The sequence below is a fragment of the Panthera tigris genome, chromosome B3 (genome assembly GCF_018350195.1).
Source record: "Panthera tigris isolate Pti1 chromosome B3, P.tigris_Pti1_mat1.1, whole genome shotgun sequence".
NCBI classification, from domain to species: domain Eukaryota; kingdom Metazoa; phylum Chordata; class Mammalia; order Carnivora; family Felidae; genus Panthera; species Panthera tigris.
The window spans coordinates 119,981,650-120,000,645 of NC_056665.1; the positions used below are offsets into that span (position 1 = coordinate 119,981,650).

General features: G+C 40.4%; 1 protein-coding gene across 14 annotated transcripts in view; it reads left to right on the top strand.

The window, feature by feature from the left end:
• TTLL5 (tubulin tyrosine ligase like 5) overlaps positions 1–18,996 on the top strand; it is a 285,253-nt gene that overhangs the window by 63,025 nt on the left and 203,232 nt on the right. For 11 of the 14 annotated variants that reach the window (XR_006218999.1, XM_042990159.1, XM_042990167.1 and 8 more), the window contains 5 exons: positions 5,321–5,402; positions 6,994–7,055; positions 8,199–8,293; positions 10,766–10,807; positions 18,700–18,813. Coding sequence is in view for 13 of the 14 variants with exons in the window: in XM_042990159.1 (XP_042846093.1) it covers positions 5,321–5,402; positions 6,994–7,055; positions 8,199–8,293; positions 10,766–10,807; positions 18,700–18,813 (395 nt within the window). In the remaining variant the exon portion in view is untranslated. The remainder of the gene's footprint in view (positions 1–5,320; positions 5,403–6,993; positions 7,056–8,198; positions 8,294–10,765; positions 10,808–18,699; positions 18,814–18,996) is intronic. The other 3 variants (XM_042990163.1, XM_042990165.1, XM_042990168.1) reach the window with 1 other exon arrangement.

Below are 18,996 nucleotides of genomic sequence, written 5' to 3' on the forward strand. Positions count from 1 at the left end.
TGAATTTAAATAAAAAAATAGGGGCGCCTGGGTGGCTCAGTGGGTGAAGCATCTGACTTCAGCTCAGGTCATGATCTCACGGTTTGTGGGTTTGAGCCCTGCGTCGGGCTCTGTGCTGACAGCTCAGAGCCTGGAGCCTGCTTCAGATTCTGTGTCTCCCTCTCTCTCTGCCCCTCTCCTGCTCATGCTCTGTCTTTTTCTGTCTCAAAAATAAATGAAAACATTTTTAAAAATTAAAAAAAATAAAAAATAAAAAATTTAATTGTCAAATGCTTTTCACTTCTTTTTTCCTCTTTCTTCTTATCTTTTCTTTATCTTTCTTTTAGTATTTCTTGATTGCTTCCTAGGTGCCTTTTATGGTGCAGGCTGCTTGTAGTATAACGATGGGTAAGACATGGCCCTGCCCTCAGGTGGTGGGGAGGAACAGGCAGGAGATCACAAAAGCGGTACGGGTAGTAGAGTGACTCAGGTGCTCTAGGAACACACAAGAGCTATCCGCAATGCCTAGGGGAAGCCAGGGAAAGCCACGTCTACCAGAAGGAATACAACATGCACAGCGTCGTGTCAAGGCAGAATATGGCAGTTTGTGAAATAGAAGCTTAGTGTGACTGGATGCAGCCTGCATAGGCTGGGGTGGCAGGAGTTGAGGTCATGGAAGCAGGTTGGAGCCCCATTCTAGAGGACTGACGTGTAAATTCCTCCTGGAGACAGCAGGCAGCGACTGGAGTGTTTTGAGCGGGAGGGCAATAAGATTGTTATTACTCTCTTTAACTTTTATCATGATTTGACCCAAAGCTTTGGATGACAGAGTAACAACAAAGGGAATACTGTATACCATGACTAGAAGTGACGAATTTAAAACCCTTCAAGTACCACCTGACGTCAAGTATCTGTTGTTGGGCCAGTTCACAGCCTATCTCTATCTGACTATTAGATTGATGTCTTAGAAATTCCGACGGGCATGTGGAGAATGGACTGCAGTGGGGAGAGACTAGTCCTAGGGAAACGAATGGGAAGTAAGAAGTCTGTGGTGATAATGTACACTTAACCATGTGATTCAGCAGTCCCACTTGTAGGTGTTTCCCCAAGACAAATAATGTTACGTGTTCACACAGATACCTGGATATGAAGGTTTATAGCACCTTTGTTCATAGCCACCAAAAATTGGAAGCGGCCCAAATGTCTGTGAACTGTTGAATGGATAAACAAGTTGTGGTATATCCATAACATAGAATCCTACACAGCAGTAAAAGGAATGAACTACACTGTTGATACATAAAAACATAGATAAATCTCAAAAGCACACTTCTAAGTGAAAGAAGCCGCTCTCAAAGGTTCATCTGAATGATTTCCTTTATTTGACTTTCTGGAAAAGGCAGAGATCAGATCAGTGGTCGCTGGGGGGATGGGGAGTGAGAATTGACTGGAAAGGGGGGCACTGGCGTGTCTGTGGTAGAATTGTTCCATATCTTAGTTGTGGTGGTGGTTACATGACTACATACGTTTGTCAAAACTCATCGAACTATAATTTAAAAGGGTGAATTTTGTTGTATGTAAGTGATACAATAATTTTATTTTCACAAACTTGTTTTAAAACAAGAAACAGTCATAGGTGGATGAACTTCAAAAATGCTGATTGAAAGAAGCCAGACTCAAAAAAGTATATACTGTATGCTCCCATTTATATGCCATTCTAGAACGGACAATGAATCTATGGTGAAAGAAATAAGAATAGTGATTATCCAGGGGTACGATGAGGGGAAGCAGGGTATTTACCAGGAAGGGGCATGAGGGATCTTTCTGGGATGATGGAAATGTTCTCTGTGGGTTGATATGAGTGTGGATTACGTGGATGTATCCAGTTATCAAGCCTCATCAAGTTGTACACTTAAGATCTGTCTCTTTCATTATATGTAAATTACATCTCAAAAGAGAATGTAGAAGCCTGGATTAAAGAGAAATAGAGAAGAGGTCTGGTAATGTGTAGGTTTTGGGAGGTGGTGAAGAGAGTGTTTCTAGCTTTGGAGACTAGTGGATCAGGCCACCATTTTCCAAGGTGAAGAATAATGGGAAGCCAAACAGGTTTGGGGAAATACAACGAGTTATATTTTGTTGAGTGTTGAATACTCCTGGGATATCCTAGTGAAGTTGTGTAGAAGGCAGTTGTGGAGTTATGGATTTGGTGTTCAGGAGACACTTGACTAAAGATATAGATTTGAATGTCATCATCATAATGTTAATTGCAGCCATGAGAATACATGAGATCGAAGAGAAGTAGAATTGAGAAGGAAAGAGCCCTGAGGATGCCACCCTGAGCAAACCTGCCAGTGAATAGCTGGGCAGAAGAGAAGGAGTGAAAAGAGGAGGAGAATCAGAAGAGAGCAGTGTCCCGGAACCAAGGGAGAAGAAAGTTCCAATAAGTAAGGGGTGGTCAACAGTTTCAGATGTTTGGGCTTAGCAGTAAGGTGGTCTTTGTTGATCACAGTGAGAACAGTTACTGTTTTAGACAGCGGGAGCAAAAGCAAATTCTTATGGCTTGGAGAACGAACAGGCATTAAGAAGGTTAAGGCAGCTAAGTGTAGATTGCTTCTTCAGGAAGCTGCATTCAAGAAGTGGGGAGATAAGGACCCGAATGTGAAGTGGTGATGGAGTCAAGCTGCTTCTTACTAGTCACGCATATAATTCTCAAGTTTGTTTGGATTTGGCTGGGGGCTGAAGAAAATACGTCTCATGAAAGGAAATTTTCCTAAGGAAACATTGTTGATCGAGGTGGTAGCACCAGTCCTTTGAAAATACTTGCTTTTCTGTTATGATGGGGACCACACAGAAGAACAAAGAACGTAGTTCTCAGAGTGGGCAAAGCCTAGCTTGCCCACACCCTTTAGTGACAGGAACACTTGGTGTATCTCATCCTGGACACTGAGTTTTTGAAATTCTAGACCCTGCCACTAAAACACACAGTATTGAAAGGGGAAGTTTAATATTCTCAGGACAGCATACTTCTTACCTTTTAAAATCTTTCATGTCCATAGAAAAGACCGATCATAAGTTAAAAGGGTCATTATGAGGACTTTTGTAGCCTGCCAAAGACCGAAATTATTTTTCTTAAGCTGAGTTGATTATTGGAAGAGGTCAACCTGATACAAATGCCCTCTTTTCACTCCATTTACCACCCTTACCCAACCCTCCCACTTCCAGCTCCTCAGGTGAGCTGGGCTTTGCACTGTGTCCTAATGCCACCACATACTCACCCACTTTGAAATGGGAGTAGATCCAAGCCTCGTGCGTGTACAGGTGCCGTTAGATCCAAAACTGATTTTGCGATTGTTTAGCCCTGATGGGTTTCATTCACCTGGGTAAAAATTTAGCATGCCCAGTAAATGGGTGTTGTCTCTCTTTGGGTTATTTCATTTTATTTTTTCTTACTTTCCAGAATGTTGGTTCTCAGCCTTTCTGCTGGGATTCTTGGAATTTGCCTCTTAATTCAGGAAATAGTTAAGTAAATGTGCTGGCTGTTTAATGCAAGGTATCTAAATAACGGGTCTCATTGATTCTCATTCGGATTTCAGTTTTCCTTCATTTGTGGTTCATTCTGCAAATCTGTGGTTCTTCTGCAGAGCTGGTCAACATGTGCTTCAGGCATTCTTACCCTGTTCCTCGTGCCATTATTATTAATAATATTAGCATTTTATGAAATAGTTGAATCCTGTGCTACTGCTTGTGTAATGTTAACATGGACTTGTGGATTTTGCAATTAAGTCTTCCTTTTTCAGTGCCTTATTTAGTGCTGTATCACAAAAGACTCTTTTTTTCAGATTGAAAGGGGAATATTCTGTGGGATGATTGAAGATTAGGTAAAATATTCAGAAGAATGGCAACTTTTCCCAAGAGAAAAATTCAAATATGATGTCTACCTGAATCTGTACTGCATAAATAGGGATTCTGGATATAGGTGTATAGAGCACACAGGTATTGAGAGATGGTGATTAATAGAGAAGATCCAAGGGGTGAAACAATGCGAAAGAAATATCAGAGAGAGAAATGACTTCTCCAAGTTCCTCAGTGAATAAATGGTAGAGTCCTGAGAAGGATCCAGGTCTCCAGATTCCCCTTCTAGGATTCTTGGTCCCATAGCAGATTTTCTGTGTTCAAAAGACCATCTGTGGCACCGTCTTTTTTTAGAAATTTACATTTATTTTTCTATGTTATTGAGAGTATTGAGAAATGGGAGAATCCTTTTTGAAGTAAAGACGTTTGTTTCAAAATGAGTTTCTGGAAGCTACCTGGACGTGTTCTGTAGATGTGAGCTCCAGATGTGAGCCCGTGACCTCTGACTGAACTGTAAGGAAGCTCATCTTTTCTCTTGGAAGGAAGATGTAGATTATTTGAGGGACACGGAGTAGGAAGTTCGAGAATGAGTGGATCTTCTGAAAGTCAGATATATTTCATATATGTATACCAAAGAGGACTGTGGAGAGGGTCTCATTAATAATAATAATAATAATAATAATAGTAATAATAATAGTAAAGGCTGCTAGCTGAGTTTCCATAGTTAGTGTCATATTATCCCTGCATCCTGGGAGAAAAGGTTCTTGCTTTGCTCTTTGCAACAGATGAGGAGTTAGGGAAAGAATCAGTAAAGAACCAGAAACCATGGAAATTTGGTCTCTGGCTCCCTCCCTTTTTTAATAATATTAGTGGTGCAGGGTGGCTCGTCACAGTCTTCTGTCTTTCTGTGTTGAGCCAGTGTATTTTCTGTCTTCAAAGGGAAATTGAAACCATAGGAGAGGGGAAGAATAAATGTATTTTACACTCAGATTTCTTCTTAATCTAGGCTGCCAAAGCAAGATCTTGGTGTAGGAAAATGCATTGGAAGGGCCCTAGAGAGAGTCCTTCAGTAGATTTTTCTGTTTTCAGAATATGACGGGAGGACAATCCAGAACAAACCTAAAGTATCATTGATGTTCGATGCACTTGTTACATTCCTGCTCCCAAGACTTTTTTTTTTTTTTTTTAACCCGTAAGCACAGCAGAATCATGCTTGCTAACTTTTAGAGGTCAGGTCACTTTCTGTGTAGAGCTCAGGAATGTCAATAGAGTGGATGATAAAAAGTGGAATTTTATGACATTGTCTCATCTCTAGAGCTTGATTAATTTCTCTGGAACTTGAAAGATTCTCTGCTCCTACTTCCACTCATTACTTATACTCACCAAATTTCTAGGCCTCTGGTGGGGGTTGATTGGATTCGGTCTTCTAGGATCTTTATTCAGTTGTGACATAGAAAATGATCTTGTGTATTGTGTTATGTTGTATTTCTAGAACTCTATGGCTTTGATGTGCTCATAGATTCTACTCTGAAGCCATGGTTGTTGGAAGTAAATCTCTCTCCTTCTTTGGCCTGGTAAGTAGTCTGTTCCATCAACTAGAAAAGGACAGACCTTCAATGAGTAACACTAAAATACTTTTTTTTTTTTGGTCATTTCTCTTGGCACAAGACTTTTTTTTTTTAACCCTAGTTATTAGATAGAAATGACTAGAATTTCTAAATTTGAGGGATTTGTGACACATGGTTAAAGTCCAGATGGCAACATGAATCCCTATCTTACTATAGTCGATTTGTGATCTATGTTTACTGTCTTCTTGAGCTTCCAACGGATGCTTCTTGTGAACCTTTTTATTTCCAGTTCTCCCTCTCTCGCCCTCTCTCTCTTGTTTTAAAACGTTGTAGGTGTTCTGCTAAGGCTAAAGAAATGCATGAGGTATTATATTCCCTTTATTGCTACAGGTTTGCACAGACTCAAATCCGCATATACTATAAAGGTATAGAGCTGGGTCTAGGGTAGGGGGTATGATATTTGGTTCTTTTATCATCTGTGTTCTGGTATTCATCTAAGATTAGACTCAAAAAAACTTCAAACAATCTTATAATTTTTGTAACCTACCTGTTGTTTAAAAGAAGGAAAGAAACCTATTTTTTAAAACCAGAGAAGATTGTGCTTGTATCTGCAGCAGTAGCCAGAGTTTCTGTCAGCTGTACGCTTCTCTAAACAGCTAGAGAACCCTAGAGATTTATGCTGGAGACCACCCAGTGGCTGCATTTTTAAGGATGAAAGATGTTGGCAAAATGCCAAGTAATCAAATAAAGACAGATTGACTACTTCATGGGGTGGGAATTTGGCTTAACCCCAATAGTAAGGTATAGAACTAGATGTTACAGATGATTCAGATGTTGGGCTCCTCTTATGTTAAATCACCTCTTTGCAGATTGCCCAGCAAGGTGCATCATACAATGTTAGAGATCCCCAGAATGATGCATTGGTCCAGCAGCCAAAGTAATCCGGTTCATGGAGGAACACCTCAACACCAAAGCCAGCGTGGCAGTCGCTGCCACAGGGAGGCTTCCAGCTTTTAGTTCATATTGTTTCTGTTTCCATGTGGGTTCCTGCTGCATCATCTGGTGATATTTTGGTATAACTGGTATTTTTCTGCCCTCGTTTGCAAGCCTACAAGCTTAAAAAGATTGATTTAGAACAGAAAATGAAGGCTTAAAAAAAGTACAAAGATTACCCCAGTTTCTTCTCTTGCTTGTGAATGTGATTTGACTATTGCAGCAGTAAAAAATAATTTGAATGATGGGCATACTTATAAAAGAACATATTAAAAGGCTAAATCTCTAAAATCCACAGTGATAATGAAGCAGTATTCTTGACTTGTTCACAATTTGATTTGCACAAGACCTGCTGGGATAAAAAGATTGCGTGTCAGGGAACCAGCTTTGCTGCTGGACCTGCCTTACAGGGGATGAGGGTAGCAGTGGGCTTTTCTTTCTAGTATTTTTGCCCAGACTTCTTTTTCTTTTTCCCTGGATTTGATGTGCTTTATTGTGTTGCTTCTCATCGACATTTGGAAACTCTGCTCTATTGGGGCCCATGAGGAGGAGCTATTCTGTTCGTCTATAACATCGATTGCCCTTTCTTTCTCTGTTCTATCAGTGACGCACCTCTGGACCTAAAGATTAAAGCCAGTATGATTTCAGACATGTTCACTGTTGTAGGTGAGTAGTAGCGTTTTCTGAAGGCTCCCATAAAAGTTAACCAGAGCATCCATTTTTGTCAAGCCTCCTAGGTGTTAATGACTGGCAGTTCCTAAGCCATGCTGAATGTTTTGTACTAAAAAATTATATTTTCAGGCAGGCGCTTCTATGTTCCTGCTCCCCCTGGCTCCATCCTGTCCTGAGGCTGAACCGCAACTAGGGCTGAGACCTAATTCCTGGGGAACAGGAATTCTGGGCCAAGGAAGAGAATTAAGCGAAGGTCTGGAGAAAGTCTATTTTTCTCCGAGCCGAGGGGAGTGCAACTCACTGAAGAAGCTTGTTACAAAGGAGACTGGCTATATTTCCATTAGACGGCCTCTGCTGCTGTCCACATGCTCCCTTCTGTAGTACTTAGAACTAAAGGCAGCCCGGGGAAGAAATCCCTTTTTGAGTAGATAAGTCAAAACTTTGAAATGGAGGTGGGCTGTCAGGTGGGTATATTGTGGGTTTGTTGTTTTTGAAGTGCTCTAAAAAGGCCTGACAAAATATATCTGAAATGAACTAGTACTTGGTGTACCAGCAAATGCAGTAAACCTTAGCTACTCTAGACTCCTGGGATGGGAATCGGCTTCTTTTTAGGAAGTGAAAGGAGCTCACACCTAATTTCTTAAGCCTATCATAGATAATCTAAGAAGCCTACTTTGGAAAGGTGCCAATAGACCACCTTTGGCAGTTCCAGAAGTAGATCTTGTAATAGGACAGGAATCCTCACTTGCTTCTGGATTCTCCCAGTAAAAACATTATTTTCCAGTCACCCTCTAGGAAGCTACTCTAAAATAATTTGTTTTTATAAGCAACTGTGTGTTTTTAAATGGTGGTTTGCACTTTTACTCTGAAGCACATCAGCAATCCACATCTATTTTTTCAATCAGATTCAGCTCCCCAACAAGGAAGGTTGATTTATCTGCATATTTTCCATTCTTGTCCTGTCCAGTTTCGGTGGTTTGGAGTTCAAGTGGAGTGTGTGTATGAGAGAGCCATGCCTGTTCCTCCTGAGGATTTATGACAGTGCAACTGAGTTTGTATAGCTAAAGAAAAGGTGCAGTTAAACCTGCTAATTTCGTGGAAAATGGCGGGTTTTAATGTTTCCCATTCCCCATTCAGGATTTGTGTGCCAGGACCCTGCCCAGCGGGCATCAACCCGGCCAATTTATCCCACCTTTGAGTCTTCCAGGCGGAACCCTTTCCAGAAACCTCAGGTAAGCAAATTCAGCAGCAGGGAGCCCAGTCAAGGCCTATTGGAAAGTGGTAGCTGAAGTAAACGAGTGAGCCGAAGCACTATGGGGATGAGGTCACTTAAGAGCACGAAAATTTGGGAATCATTCCAGACAGGAGGCTGTTAGATTCAGCTGTGGCTAATAGCATATGCTTTTAAACCAACTTCTTCTCTGCTTTTTGTTCTTTTCTTTCGCCTTCTTTTTTCAGTATCTCTCCTTTTTTCTTTTTCTTTTTAAGAATCCCCTGCTTTTTTCACCCAACTGATAGGCTCATAAACAAGGCGCAGAGAGGGAGCCTACAGATTCCTAGTCATTATTCTGCTACATTCTTTTTGATCTTCAGGCTAGCTTTGTAAAGAAGATGCTCGATTGAAATAACGTCTTCTCTACAAGTGATTCTCTTCAAAAGGAGCCTCAGTGATCGTGAGGTGTTAATTGAGGTTAAATGAGATAAATGCCTACCATCCACTGTGCCTGTCTGTCTGAAAACATCACTTGATCGGGGCATCGCTCCAGGCTTTGTGTCCTCTGCATTTGTGTTTCAGTTAAGCCAATCAGCTCATCGTTCTGTCTGTCATCGAACCCATCGCTGCCTGTCTAGACCTGGCTAGTTTCCACTTCTGTTCTTTGCCTTTAACATTTCTTCTTATCTAAAAGGTCTACCTTCCTCCTCTCTTCCCATCTGGATTGATTACCTTGCCTGCCAAGAAGCGTAGAGATTGTTTCTTCTTATTAAACCCATCCCACTCAGTCAAGACCTCTGTTTTTTATTTCAGTATTATTTACTTGTTGTCTATTGCATGGTGTGGCATTCATCAGTTTGTTGCTTTTAAATTGTCCGGTGCTCCTCTGCTAGATTGTAAGCTCTTTGAAGGCAGAAATAGCTGCTTCTTCCCCCTCCCTTCCCCTCTCCTTTTCTCCCCCCGCCACCCCCCCCCATTTATTTCTCCTCCACTTCTCCCTTTTCTTCTCCCTTCTCCTCCCACTCCTCTTTCTCCTTTTTTTCTTTCGCTTGCTGGTCTCATTTCAAGTAGTGCTGTTTGTGTTTGCCAAGCTCATCACTCCTACTAAACAGTTATACCTCTAACTTTTCATTAGAACAAGGTCTGCACACTCAGATGCCGTTAGGGGCTGCAGGCAGACAGTGTACATGAATAAGAGGGCCAGGTGTACAATACAGCTGAGAGGGGCATGACAGTGGTAGACTGGAGTGTGTGCCCCAGGTGAAAAGGGGGCAGCTGTCTTACTGATGTGCTCTAGCTGATCGTTGCCATGCATGAGTGTGGGCCGCGTGTTGTCAGACCTTCCTACTGTCAAGAGGAATCAGAAATCTTATTTTAAAATATAGTCCAATTAAAGAAGAAACACTTTGCGGACCAAACATAGCATGTCTTTGAGTTGGATTCAGTCTGTGGGCTGCCTGCCTGTGACCATCTGCTCTAGGATTATCCCTTGTTAGTATCAGAGTTGCGATGTGGGACAGGGCGTGCTGAATTTCAAGGGGTAGTGTCAACTTGCATTAGAAGGGAAGCCAGGCAACAAGGTTTTAAAATTTTGTTTTTAATGCTTATTTTTGAGAGAGAGACAGAGAGACAGAATGCGAGCAGGGAGGGGCAGACAGGGAGACACAGAATCCAAAGCAGGCCCCAGGCTCTGAGCTGTCAGCACAGAGCCCGACGCGGGGCTTGAACTCACGAACCGCAGGCTCATGACCTGAGCCGAAGTTGGACGCTCAACCAAGCGAGCCACCCAGGTGCTCCAGGCAACAAGGTTTTAAATCACAGATGTCATTTAGTTTCTATTAAGAAAAAGTAGAAGATTGTTTTCTTTGGTGTTTAATAAGAAAAAGTAGAAGATTAACCGAGGTGTCCTTTGCAGACCGTCTCCTGGCGTATCAGTGGCAAGAGCCACAGAGTCTTGTGTAAAGGATTGCGAATGTTTCTGTGCGGCCTTGCAGAGTTTCTGCCGATTTTACTCTAGGCACAGTTGTATGTCAGTCTTGGATGAATTGACCCCTTTTCTTAGCTTGCCGCTCAGCTTCTATTGGCCACTCTTTGCAAATCGTAGAGAATCTATTTGGCTAACTGGTAGGTCATGGCATGACTTCATCCATAAGCAGCCTGCAGGACACTTATTTAAAGGGGGAAGAAACCGTAGGTGCATTATAGGTACTCTGGAACCAGTTTATCAGGTGGAGTAGTTAACTTCAGGATGCGACCGTAGGATTGTGCTCTCGGTGCTGCGGAGATGAGACTGTAGTGGATACACCAGAGGAGAAAGTGGTGGGAAATACAATAAATGCTCTAGTCTAACAAGCACGAAGTGTAGAGCTCTTGCCTTTGGTGCCTGCTTAGAGATTGTTTTCTCATTTGTGAGATCATAGATGTAGGAATTGGAAAACCTAGGTACGTTAGGAGAAGATGAGGCTTTATTCCGTTTTTCTGTCTTTTATAGCGTCCAGTGTCTGCACAGTTTCAGTCCTCAAACGCCAAACAGGTAAGTTCTGGATCATTTGGAGACTTCATTCAGATTCTTATTTCCAGTCCCCAACCGGAAAGCCTTTTAGCTTTGTGCTTTCACAGTACATGTTTTGTGCACCTGCTTTTTGACCTTGAATAAGATAGAATTAAGTGATAATGAACGTACAGAGGTCTTTCCAGATATAGGATACAAGAGTAGAGGCTGCAGGAATTTATGAATCCTCTTTTCCTGACAGTGATTGTGGTGTGATGGAGGCAGTCAGGTTTAAATGATGAACAGAATATTCCGGAAAGGAAATATTGTTCACAAACACTCTTTCTTTTCTTCAGATGTCTTATGAAATGTACCGTTGTTGGTAGCTTAATATTAGAATCATTTTCACATTGGGTATCGGGCTGCATTTGATTGTACCTATTTCTTTTATGTGGTGATTTGCAGTTTTATTAATCCTAGAAACTGCCATAATTAGTGTCTGAGATGCTGCCTTTAAAAATACAGACAAAACATTGTGTCTCCAACTCTTAATGAATAATAGTATTTGCTCTCTTACTGTCCTTGTTAGCGATATTTGAGATTAGCTGTCATTTTCTTCTGTGAAGATCTTTTTTTTCTTTCACACATCTTTTTGAAGTGATTGGGTAGCAGTGGGGGTGGCCGCTCCTGCTATTTGATGTTTTGAAATGAACGCTGTCGATGTTTCCTACGTAAGCGTGCCACTTGGAACTAGTAGTCCTTCAGCAAAGAGCTCCATTGTATTTATTTTGGCTTTTGTCCTCTCTGATGCAGTTTCTGGACAGCTTGGGAGCTTAATCTGTAACTTGCATAAGCTTCTGCTTTTGAATTTCTCTCCATGGTTTATATGAATCCAAGAAGTGACAAAAAGACTTAACGGTTGTCTTGTCTAGTGTTTGGTAACTGGTTAATGTGGTTCCATAGTATGAATTTTGTATTCAGTTGGTAGGATTTAAAACTCGGTGATGTTTAGTGTCTTGTGTTTAGCAGCCACCTGAGTGTGTTAGCTGCTCTCCATGGCAAACAAATAGAAAAACAACAACAACAAAAAGTCTCCAAAGCTGTTGACTTCAAAGAGTTTACATTCCAATACCTTTTAGGGATATCTAATCAATTTAAGGAGAATTTTAAAAATGCTTAATTCATAATCTTCTGCATTTGACTCCAAAGAAGTGTCTTTGGTATGTTTATTCTAACCTTAATTTCCCTTCACCATTTTAATTCTCTTCTGTCTGGCTCGGTTGCTTGAACCCTTGTAGGTTGCAATAGCCTGTGTCCGAGCAAGCGAGCGAGTGAGGCCTCTTCCCTCAGAATTGTGTGTTTGAACACTGCTCGCCTGACACAAAGCCTCTCTAGCTTTACTCAGCCTATCTGATACATGTTGAAATCTTGGACTCTTCTCGTTCTTTGCAGTGTTCTATTTTGTCACTGTCTTTCTGTTGATGAAGCCATCTCAGCTCCACAGTAGTTCTGACAGAGCCAAGGGAAAAACGAACACAAGTTCCCTGCTCTGGCCACGTACACTTTGTTAAGTTTTCTTTTTCTGTTGCTGTCAGATTGCGAAGTCACCGTTCTTTGCCTGTTGTCTGACTATTCCTTTTTAATCCATTGTCTCTTTCTACATTTCTTCCTTCCCTTGAATGCCTGTGGTTCAAATTTTCCATTCACCAGAAACTACATTTCACTGTTCCAAGGCAGATGGCATGGTTTTGTGGAAAAGACATGGACTTTAGAGTCGGATAGACTCCGGTTCATACCAACTAGCTGTTAGACCTTGGGCAAGTTCCCTTACATCTCTGAGGCTTAGTGCCCACGTCTGTCAGATGAGGATCATAATACATACATGGAGGTATGGCGTGAAAGAAATGATAAAACATTGGGAAAATATTTGGGAGAGTTCTGGACACATACTTTACCTTGGACACATAGACCCCTTCACACTTTTCAGTCTATTGATTTTACTTTCGCCCATTTGATAGGTAGTATCTGGTATTACTTTGATATTCTTTCTGTAGCCATTCTTTTCACATTTGCTGTCATCCACAAATGCAAATTACTTTATATTTGTTTATTTATCCATCCTCCCAGACATCAGTGAAGATTCTAAGGAATGCTTAGTCAATACGGATTCTGAAAATCACTTCCTAAGTTGATTCAGTACTGTTTATCCTACATCACATCTTTTAACTCTTTGCAGTTTTTGTTGGTGTATTTTATTCATTATACCATGATACTAAGTCTAGATTAGAAGTATAACTTCAAATAAAAATTTTATGAAATTTGTACAAATGCTTTTGTAAAACCCAAAGACATTTAAATATACTTGCTATATTCCCCCGTTTTTGTAATTTTGTCCAAAGAATAAACATTTTAAAGCATATTTTAAAATAAATAAAGCAGTTTCCGTACTTACTCTTCATGAGCCCATTAAACTCTAAATGTTTATGGATTTTTTTTCTTTTAATGTTTGTTCCATTATTTTACTAGGGATTCAAGTTAGACTTACCAGGTGGTAATCACCAGGAGCACACTTCTTACATTTTTGAAGATTGGTACCTCATTTGTTTTTTTCTAATCCTCTGGTACCTCCTCAGTTCTTCATGATTTTTCAAACATAATTGTAAGTGGTTTGGGTAAGTTTTTTGTTTTTTTTGTTTTTTAAACCAGTTCCCTTAATAACAAGATGCATGTCTCTCAGACCTGCTGACTTATATTTATTCCAGATTTCCGGATGTTGCATATCTCTTTTTGACTGTAATACAAGTCTACTTACTTTCTGTTTTTTTTTCCCCTCCCCTCATTTCAAAGTATACTTCTGGTTGTGAATTACACTTAAACTTTCTCTATTAACCATTTTTTGTTTATTTCCCTCCCAGATTTATTCATATGTGGTCCTTTTTGTTCCTTTTATTTCATTTGGTAGCATTAATTCGTTTTGCTTTTTAAACTTGAGTTTACCTTTCCTAGGTGGCAAGATGTGTCACATGTAAATCAAGCTATTTCTAGTTCATTTGTTTCTAACACAGAATTGCAAAGTTTGTAAAACTGCTTTGGGACATTTTTATTCTTTGTATGTGTTCTCTGACAGGTTTTATTTTTGCTCCTCAATTATGGTATCTTTTATGATACCTGGCCCTTTTCATGTTCTGTGTTTTGTTCAGCCCTTCTCATTGCTGGTACTTGCCTGCTTACTTTAGGTCGGGAATCCTTTTTATGATTCAACATCTGTTTTTTTACTACTTAGAGTGGAGACAGGTGGTTCCTTGTCTCCATGATTTCACATTCTCAGTTCTTCCCTCCCGATAAAGGTTAGACATGTAAAGGTTCTTCTCTGGGTATATTTCTGATTCATAAGTTGTACTAATGATAATTTTACACCTTTGATGCATGTTGCATGGCAGAATTCTTACCTAGGCAGTGGTTTGGCAGTTTAACATCTGAATACCCAGTAGTTAAAATCCTGTGTCATCTAGACAGAGGCATTGGTTCTCTCTAAATTCAGAAGAGCTTTATTTCCTTCGTGTGTTCAGCCAATCCCCTGGAACATGTGGATTTGTTCTACCACCCAGAGAATGTAGCTGCGCTGAAATGTACAAGGTCAGAACCACAGAAGGGCTTGCATTTGGACGGTTTTGCTCTTGTTTTTGGCAAGTCAGTCTGATTCCTTTTTTTTTTTTTTCTTTTCTTCTTTTTTTTGCTTTGCTCTTAATCTCCAGGTATGTCTTCTTGGCATTCAGAAGCATTTCTGTCTTTCTTTTTTCTTTGTTACCTTTTCTTCTTTTTTTTCTCTGCCTTTTCTCTCACCTGTGTCTATAATTCAGGTCACCTTTCTTAATTGTTTGTTTCATTAACAAATACTGGTAGAATTCAGCCAGTGGTCTGGGATTTTAATGCTCTGTTGTACCTATGTAAACACATGTCTCTGTAGACCAGTACAACAGATATTGTGCTGATAAAGAAAATTCTCTTTAATCTCAAATTTATTGAAAAGCTGAGATGGGAAAAATACTTCTGACTTTCTAGTCTCATATTTTCCAGCATCTTCCCCGAAGACACAGGAGACCTGGGGGATTTTAGAGAGGTATTTGAGATACTTAAACTTCAGTAGCTACAACTTTTCATATTTCTTTCCCTCCCAGGCTTGTTAATAGTTTAGTTTGAAATAAATAGGTGAAGAGATTAAAGGAGTATCTAGCCACATTGTTGTCCTCTTGGAGTAGCGTTGGCCTTTTTATTTGTAGCCTGGTGATATTTGTGGCAATAAAAGAGTAATAGCCATCAGCTTATGGGAGTTCACAGCTAGAGCGTGCATCTGACAAACACCATTAAGCCCCTTCCATTTTCAACCCCCCAAAGACCCCAGCCAGGAGCATCTCCTGAATTCCTCCACACCTCACTCAGACAACCCACATACATGCACAAATAGCTCGAGTTGGAACTGTGGATTCTGGGGAGCAAAGGAGTGTTTCTGAATGTGCATGGGAGACAACTCTTTGAAAGTGACCAGGAGAGAAGATTGAGAATTTTGGAGCACCAGTGCACTGTTTCCCAGAGCAGGTTTAGATTCGTAGAGGAAGGTTGCAACATCATTATAATCTCAGTCTCTGGAAGCAGTAATATTATTCCATTTTGGAATATTTCCTAATTTCCTAAATTTCCTGATTTCCTAAAAAAGAAAAAAAAGATCAAAAATAAAAATTAAAAATTTACAAAGACAATAATAAAAAAAAAAACAGACAAGAAATGAGCAATAAAAACAAAACAAGGACAAAAAGCAAAAAATTTTTTAAAAATTGAGGGTGCTGATTAGATGTTATTCAGTAGTGATTTGATCCATGTTCTTATAAAACCATGCATTTCTTTTCTTTTTAATGTTTATTTGTTGGAGCACCTGGGTAACTTAGTCAGTTGAGTGTCTGACTTCGGCTCAGGTCGTGGTCTAGCAGTTTGTGAGTCCAAGTCCCACATGGGGCTCGCTGCTGTCAGTGCAGAGCCCGCTTTGGATCCTCTGTCCCCCTCTCTGCCCCTCACCCACTTGCTTGTGCATGTGTATGTGCTCTCTCTCTCTCTCTGTCTCTCAATATTTATTTATTTTGGTAGAGAGAGAGAGAGAAGACACATGCACACGTGTGTGCGTGGAAGGGGCAGAGAGAGAGAGAGAGAGAGGGAGAGAGAGAATCCCAAGCAGGCTCCGTGCTGTCAGAACAGAGCCTGATGTGGGGCTTAGTCTCATGAATGGTGAGATCATGACCTGAGCCAAAATCAAGAGTCAGGCGCTTAACCAACTGAGCCGCCTAGGTGCCCCTACAACCACGCATTTCTTAAAACTATTCTGACCGCTAATAACTATTTCTTAAAATATTTTTATTATTAATCTTCAGTACATATTTCAATTTATCATTTTTAAATAAATTTTTCTATTCTAAAATGCTTAATCTTTTTTTTTTTTTGGCTATATCATTTTTTTAAATGTTTATGCTGGAGAGAAAGCAAGCACGAGCACATGCACTGGGGAGGGGCAAAGAGAAGGGGATAGAGGATCCAAAGAAGGCTCCACGCTGACAGCGGAGAGTCTGATGTGGGGGTTGAAGTCATGAACCTTGAGATCATGCCCTGAGCTGATGTCGGATGCTTAACCGACTGAGCCACCCAGGGGCCCTTTCTTATGTCATCTAAATGAGTGCTTAGTCCGTACTCACTCTTACAATAATTTTAGAGAACTTAAGGTACTCTTAAATAGTCTGAGTGATAAGGCAACTTGACCTTGGATAAGGCACTTGACTGCCAGTGGCTTTCTGATCAGAGCCACATCATCACATGTGAAAAAGTATTTTTAGTGAACGATAAGTATTTTTAGCCAATGATAAAATGAGAAGAGTCCTTAAAGCATCCAGTTAATATTTTGGCTTTACATGCTAAGTAAGCATTCATACTTTTAAAATTTTTGAAAAGATGAACTTACTTATATGTTTACTTTCCTCAGTCTTTAAACTTTCCTGTTGACTCCCCTCTCATGCCAACATACACTGTTTAATTTATTCCCAGAGATTGCAAGGGAATTAAAATTTTCCCCAGAATCCTCTGCAAAATTTAGTTCTAACCATGATTAATCTATGTGTCAGGACATTTATTTCTTTGTTCAACAAATACTTATTGATCTCCTACTCCATGCCATGTACTATTCTGGGTACTGAAGATATCACTGGAAAAGCTGTTTAGACAAAAGACCCTGCCTTCACATATTGTTTATATCTGCTGATTTCATGGTTATTCTTCATAAAGTTATGTCATTGTGGAGTTACCTATTAGAAAATCTATCTTTTATAACTCCCATGCTAGCTTTGAAGATTAGTATGTATTGGCCTCCCTTGTGTCAAAGGTAAAAGCATTCATGATATATATATTATATATATATACATATATATATACTATTCATATATATATACTATTCATAATAGTACAGGTGTGTACTATTAGTCCGCTTGGGTGGCCATAACCAAGTACCATGGACTTGGTGATTTCAACCACAGAAATTTATTTCTCACACTTCTGGAGGCTGAGAAGTCCAAGACCAAAGAGCCAGCAAAGCAGGGTTCACTCTGAGGCCTCTACTCTTAGCTTGTAGATGAATGCCGTGTCACTCTGTGCTCACATGACCTCTTTTTAACATGCTTGGGCAGACAGAGTACGAGCTGTCTGATGCCTCTTCTTTTAAGGGCATTAATCTCATCGGGCCAGGGTTTCACCCTCCTGACCTCATGTAATCCAAATTACCTCCCAGAAGCCCTGTTTTTAAATACCATCACACCGGGGGTTAGGTCTTCAACAAATGAATTTGTAGGAGGACCCAAACCTTTAGTCTGTAGCAGTGAGTGTTGTTGAGAAGGTCAAAGGTTAGTTACCAAAAGCCTTTCCATAGGTAGTCTACCCAAAGAGAAAACTAAGCCCTTCACAATAGGACTGCTTCTTTCTGGTCAGAGTCACTTCTAGGAATCTAGAATGATAATTTGTGTCCACGTTTCTTGAATTATTTATTAATCTCTGAACTTGGCAGATGTACTTGTCTTATTTTATCAGTCACTTTTTCGGTTTCAATAATACTGTGTTGACATGCTTCATACCATCCGACTTGCTTTGTTACCTTGATATTTTTCTGCTCGCCTAACATCGAAATGACTTAAAACTTCCATTCTCAGATGACCTTTGTGATCATCCTTCAGAAGGCTGTGAGGAGCATGGCACATTTGGCTTCCTCCTTGAAGTGCCCGAGGCAGTCATCCTTGATCAAGGTCTCTTGAAGTCCAGCAGTCGCAGTGTGTCTTTTGGTCATAGTTCTTTTCTGTGTCACTGGTGACTGTCATCTCAGTATTTCCTCCCCCCACCCCCCACCCCAGTTCTAAACCATCCCACGGACCAACTTTCACCTGTGACATAATAAATTGTTCCTTGGTTTTCTGTCTTACATCTCACTTCTCCTAACTCTCCTTGTCCGCTGCTGAAAAGAATAGTGTTATTTAGCAAAATTAATGCACATTCAATCCTCCATGGTTATTTTCAGATGTTTTCCCATATCTTTAAAAATATTGGATGAACTTTAAGACCAAGAGTAGGAGTAAGTACTGGATTAGAAGATCACATGGACATAGCTCCTGTTTTTCTGTTGTTTCCCTCTCAACACATAGCATTTTCCTTCTATTCTGTTTTCTCTTCTTGCCTTTGAGTCTACTGGCTTTCATTTATTTCCCAGGGTTTCAGGCTAAGAGAGTAATTACAGAAAATGGGCTTTGGAGTTGAGCTTATCCATATTAGGAAAGACAATGATGTTGAGGGACTGAATAGAGGGAAATGACGAAAGGTGAGGAAAACATTTTGTTTCTGTTTGTCCTTCTCCATAGCGTTCCCGTCCCCTCTCTGCCAGTGATGCGGAAATGAAAAACCTTGTGGGCTCAGCCCGAGAGAAGGTGCCGGGGAAGTTAGGTGGTTCTGTGCTTGGTCTGTCAATGGAGGAGGTAAAGATAACTCTATTTCAGGCCTTTGTGGGTTAACACAGGGTTCAATAAACATTAGTAAGCGATTCATATGTTTATGACCAACTCATTCTTACATTGGAAGGAGAAAGATTCAAGATGGGAGGAACTTATTCTCAGAAAATTCCATCTTATATGGAGTTAATTTCTCCCTTCATGCTTCTT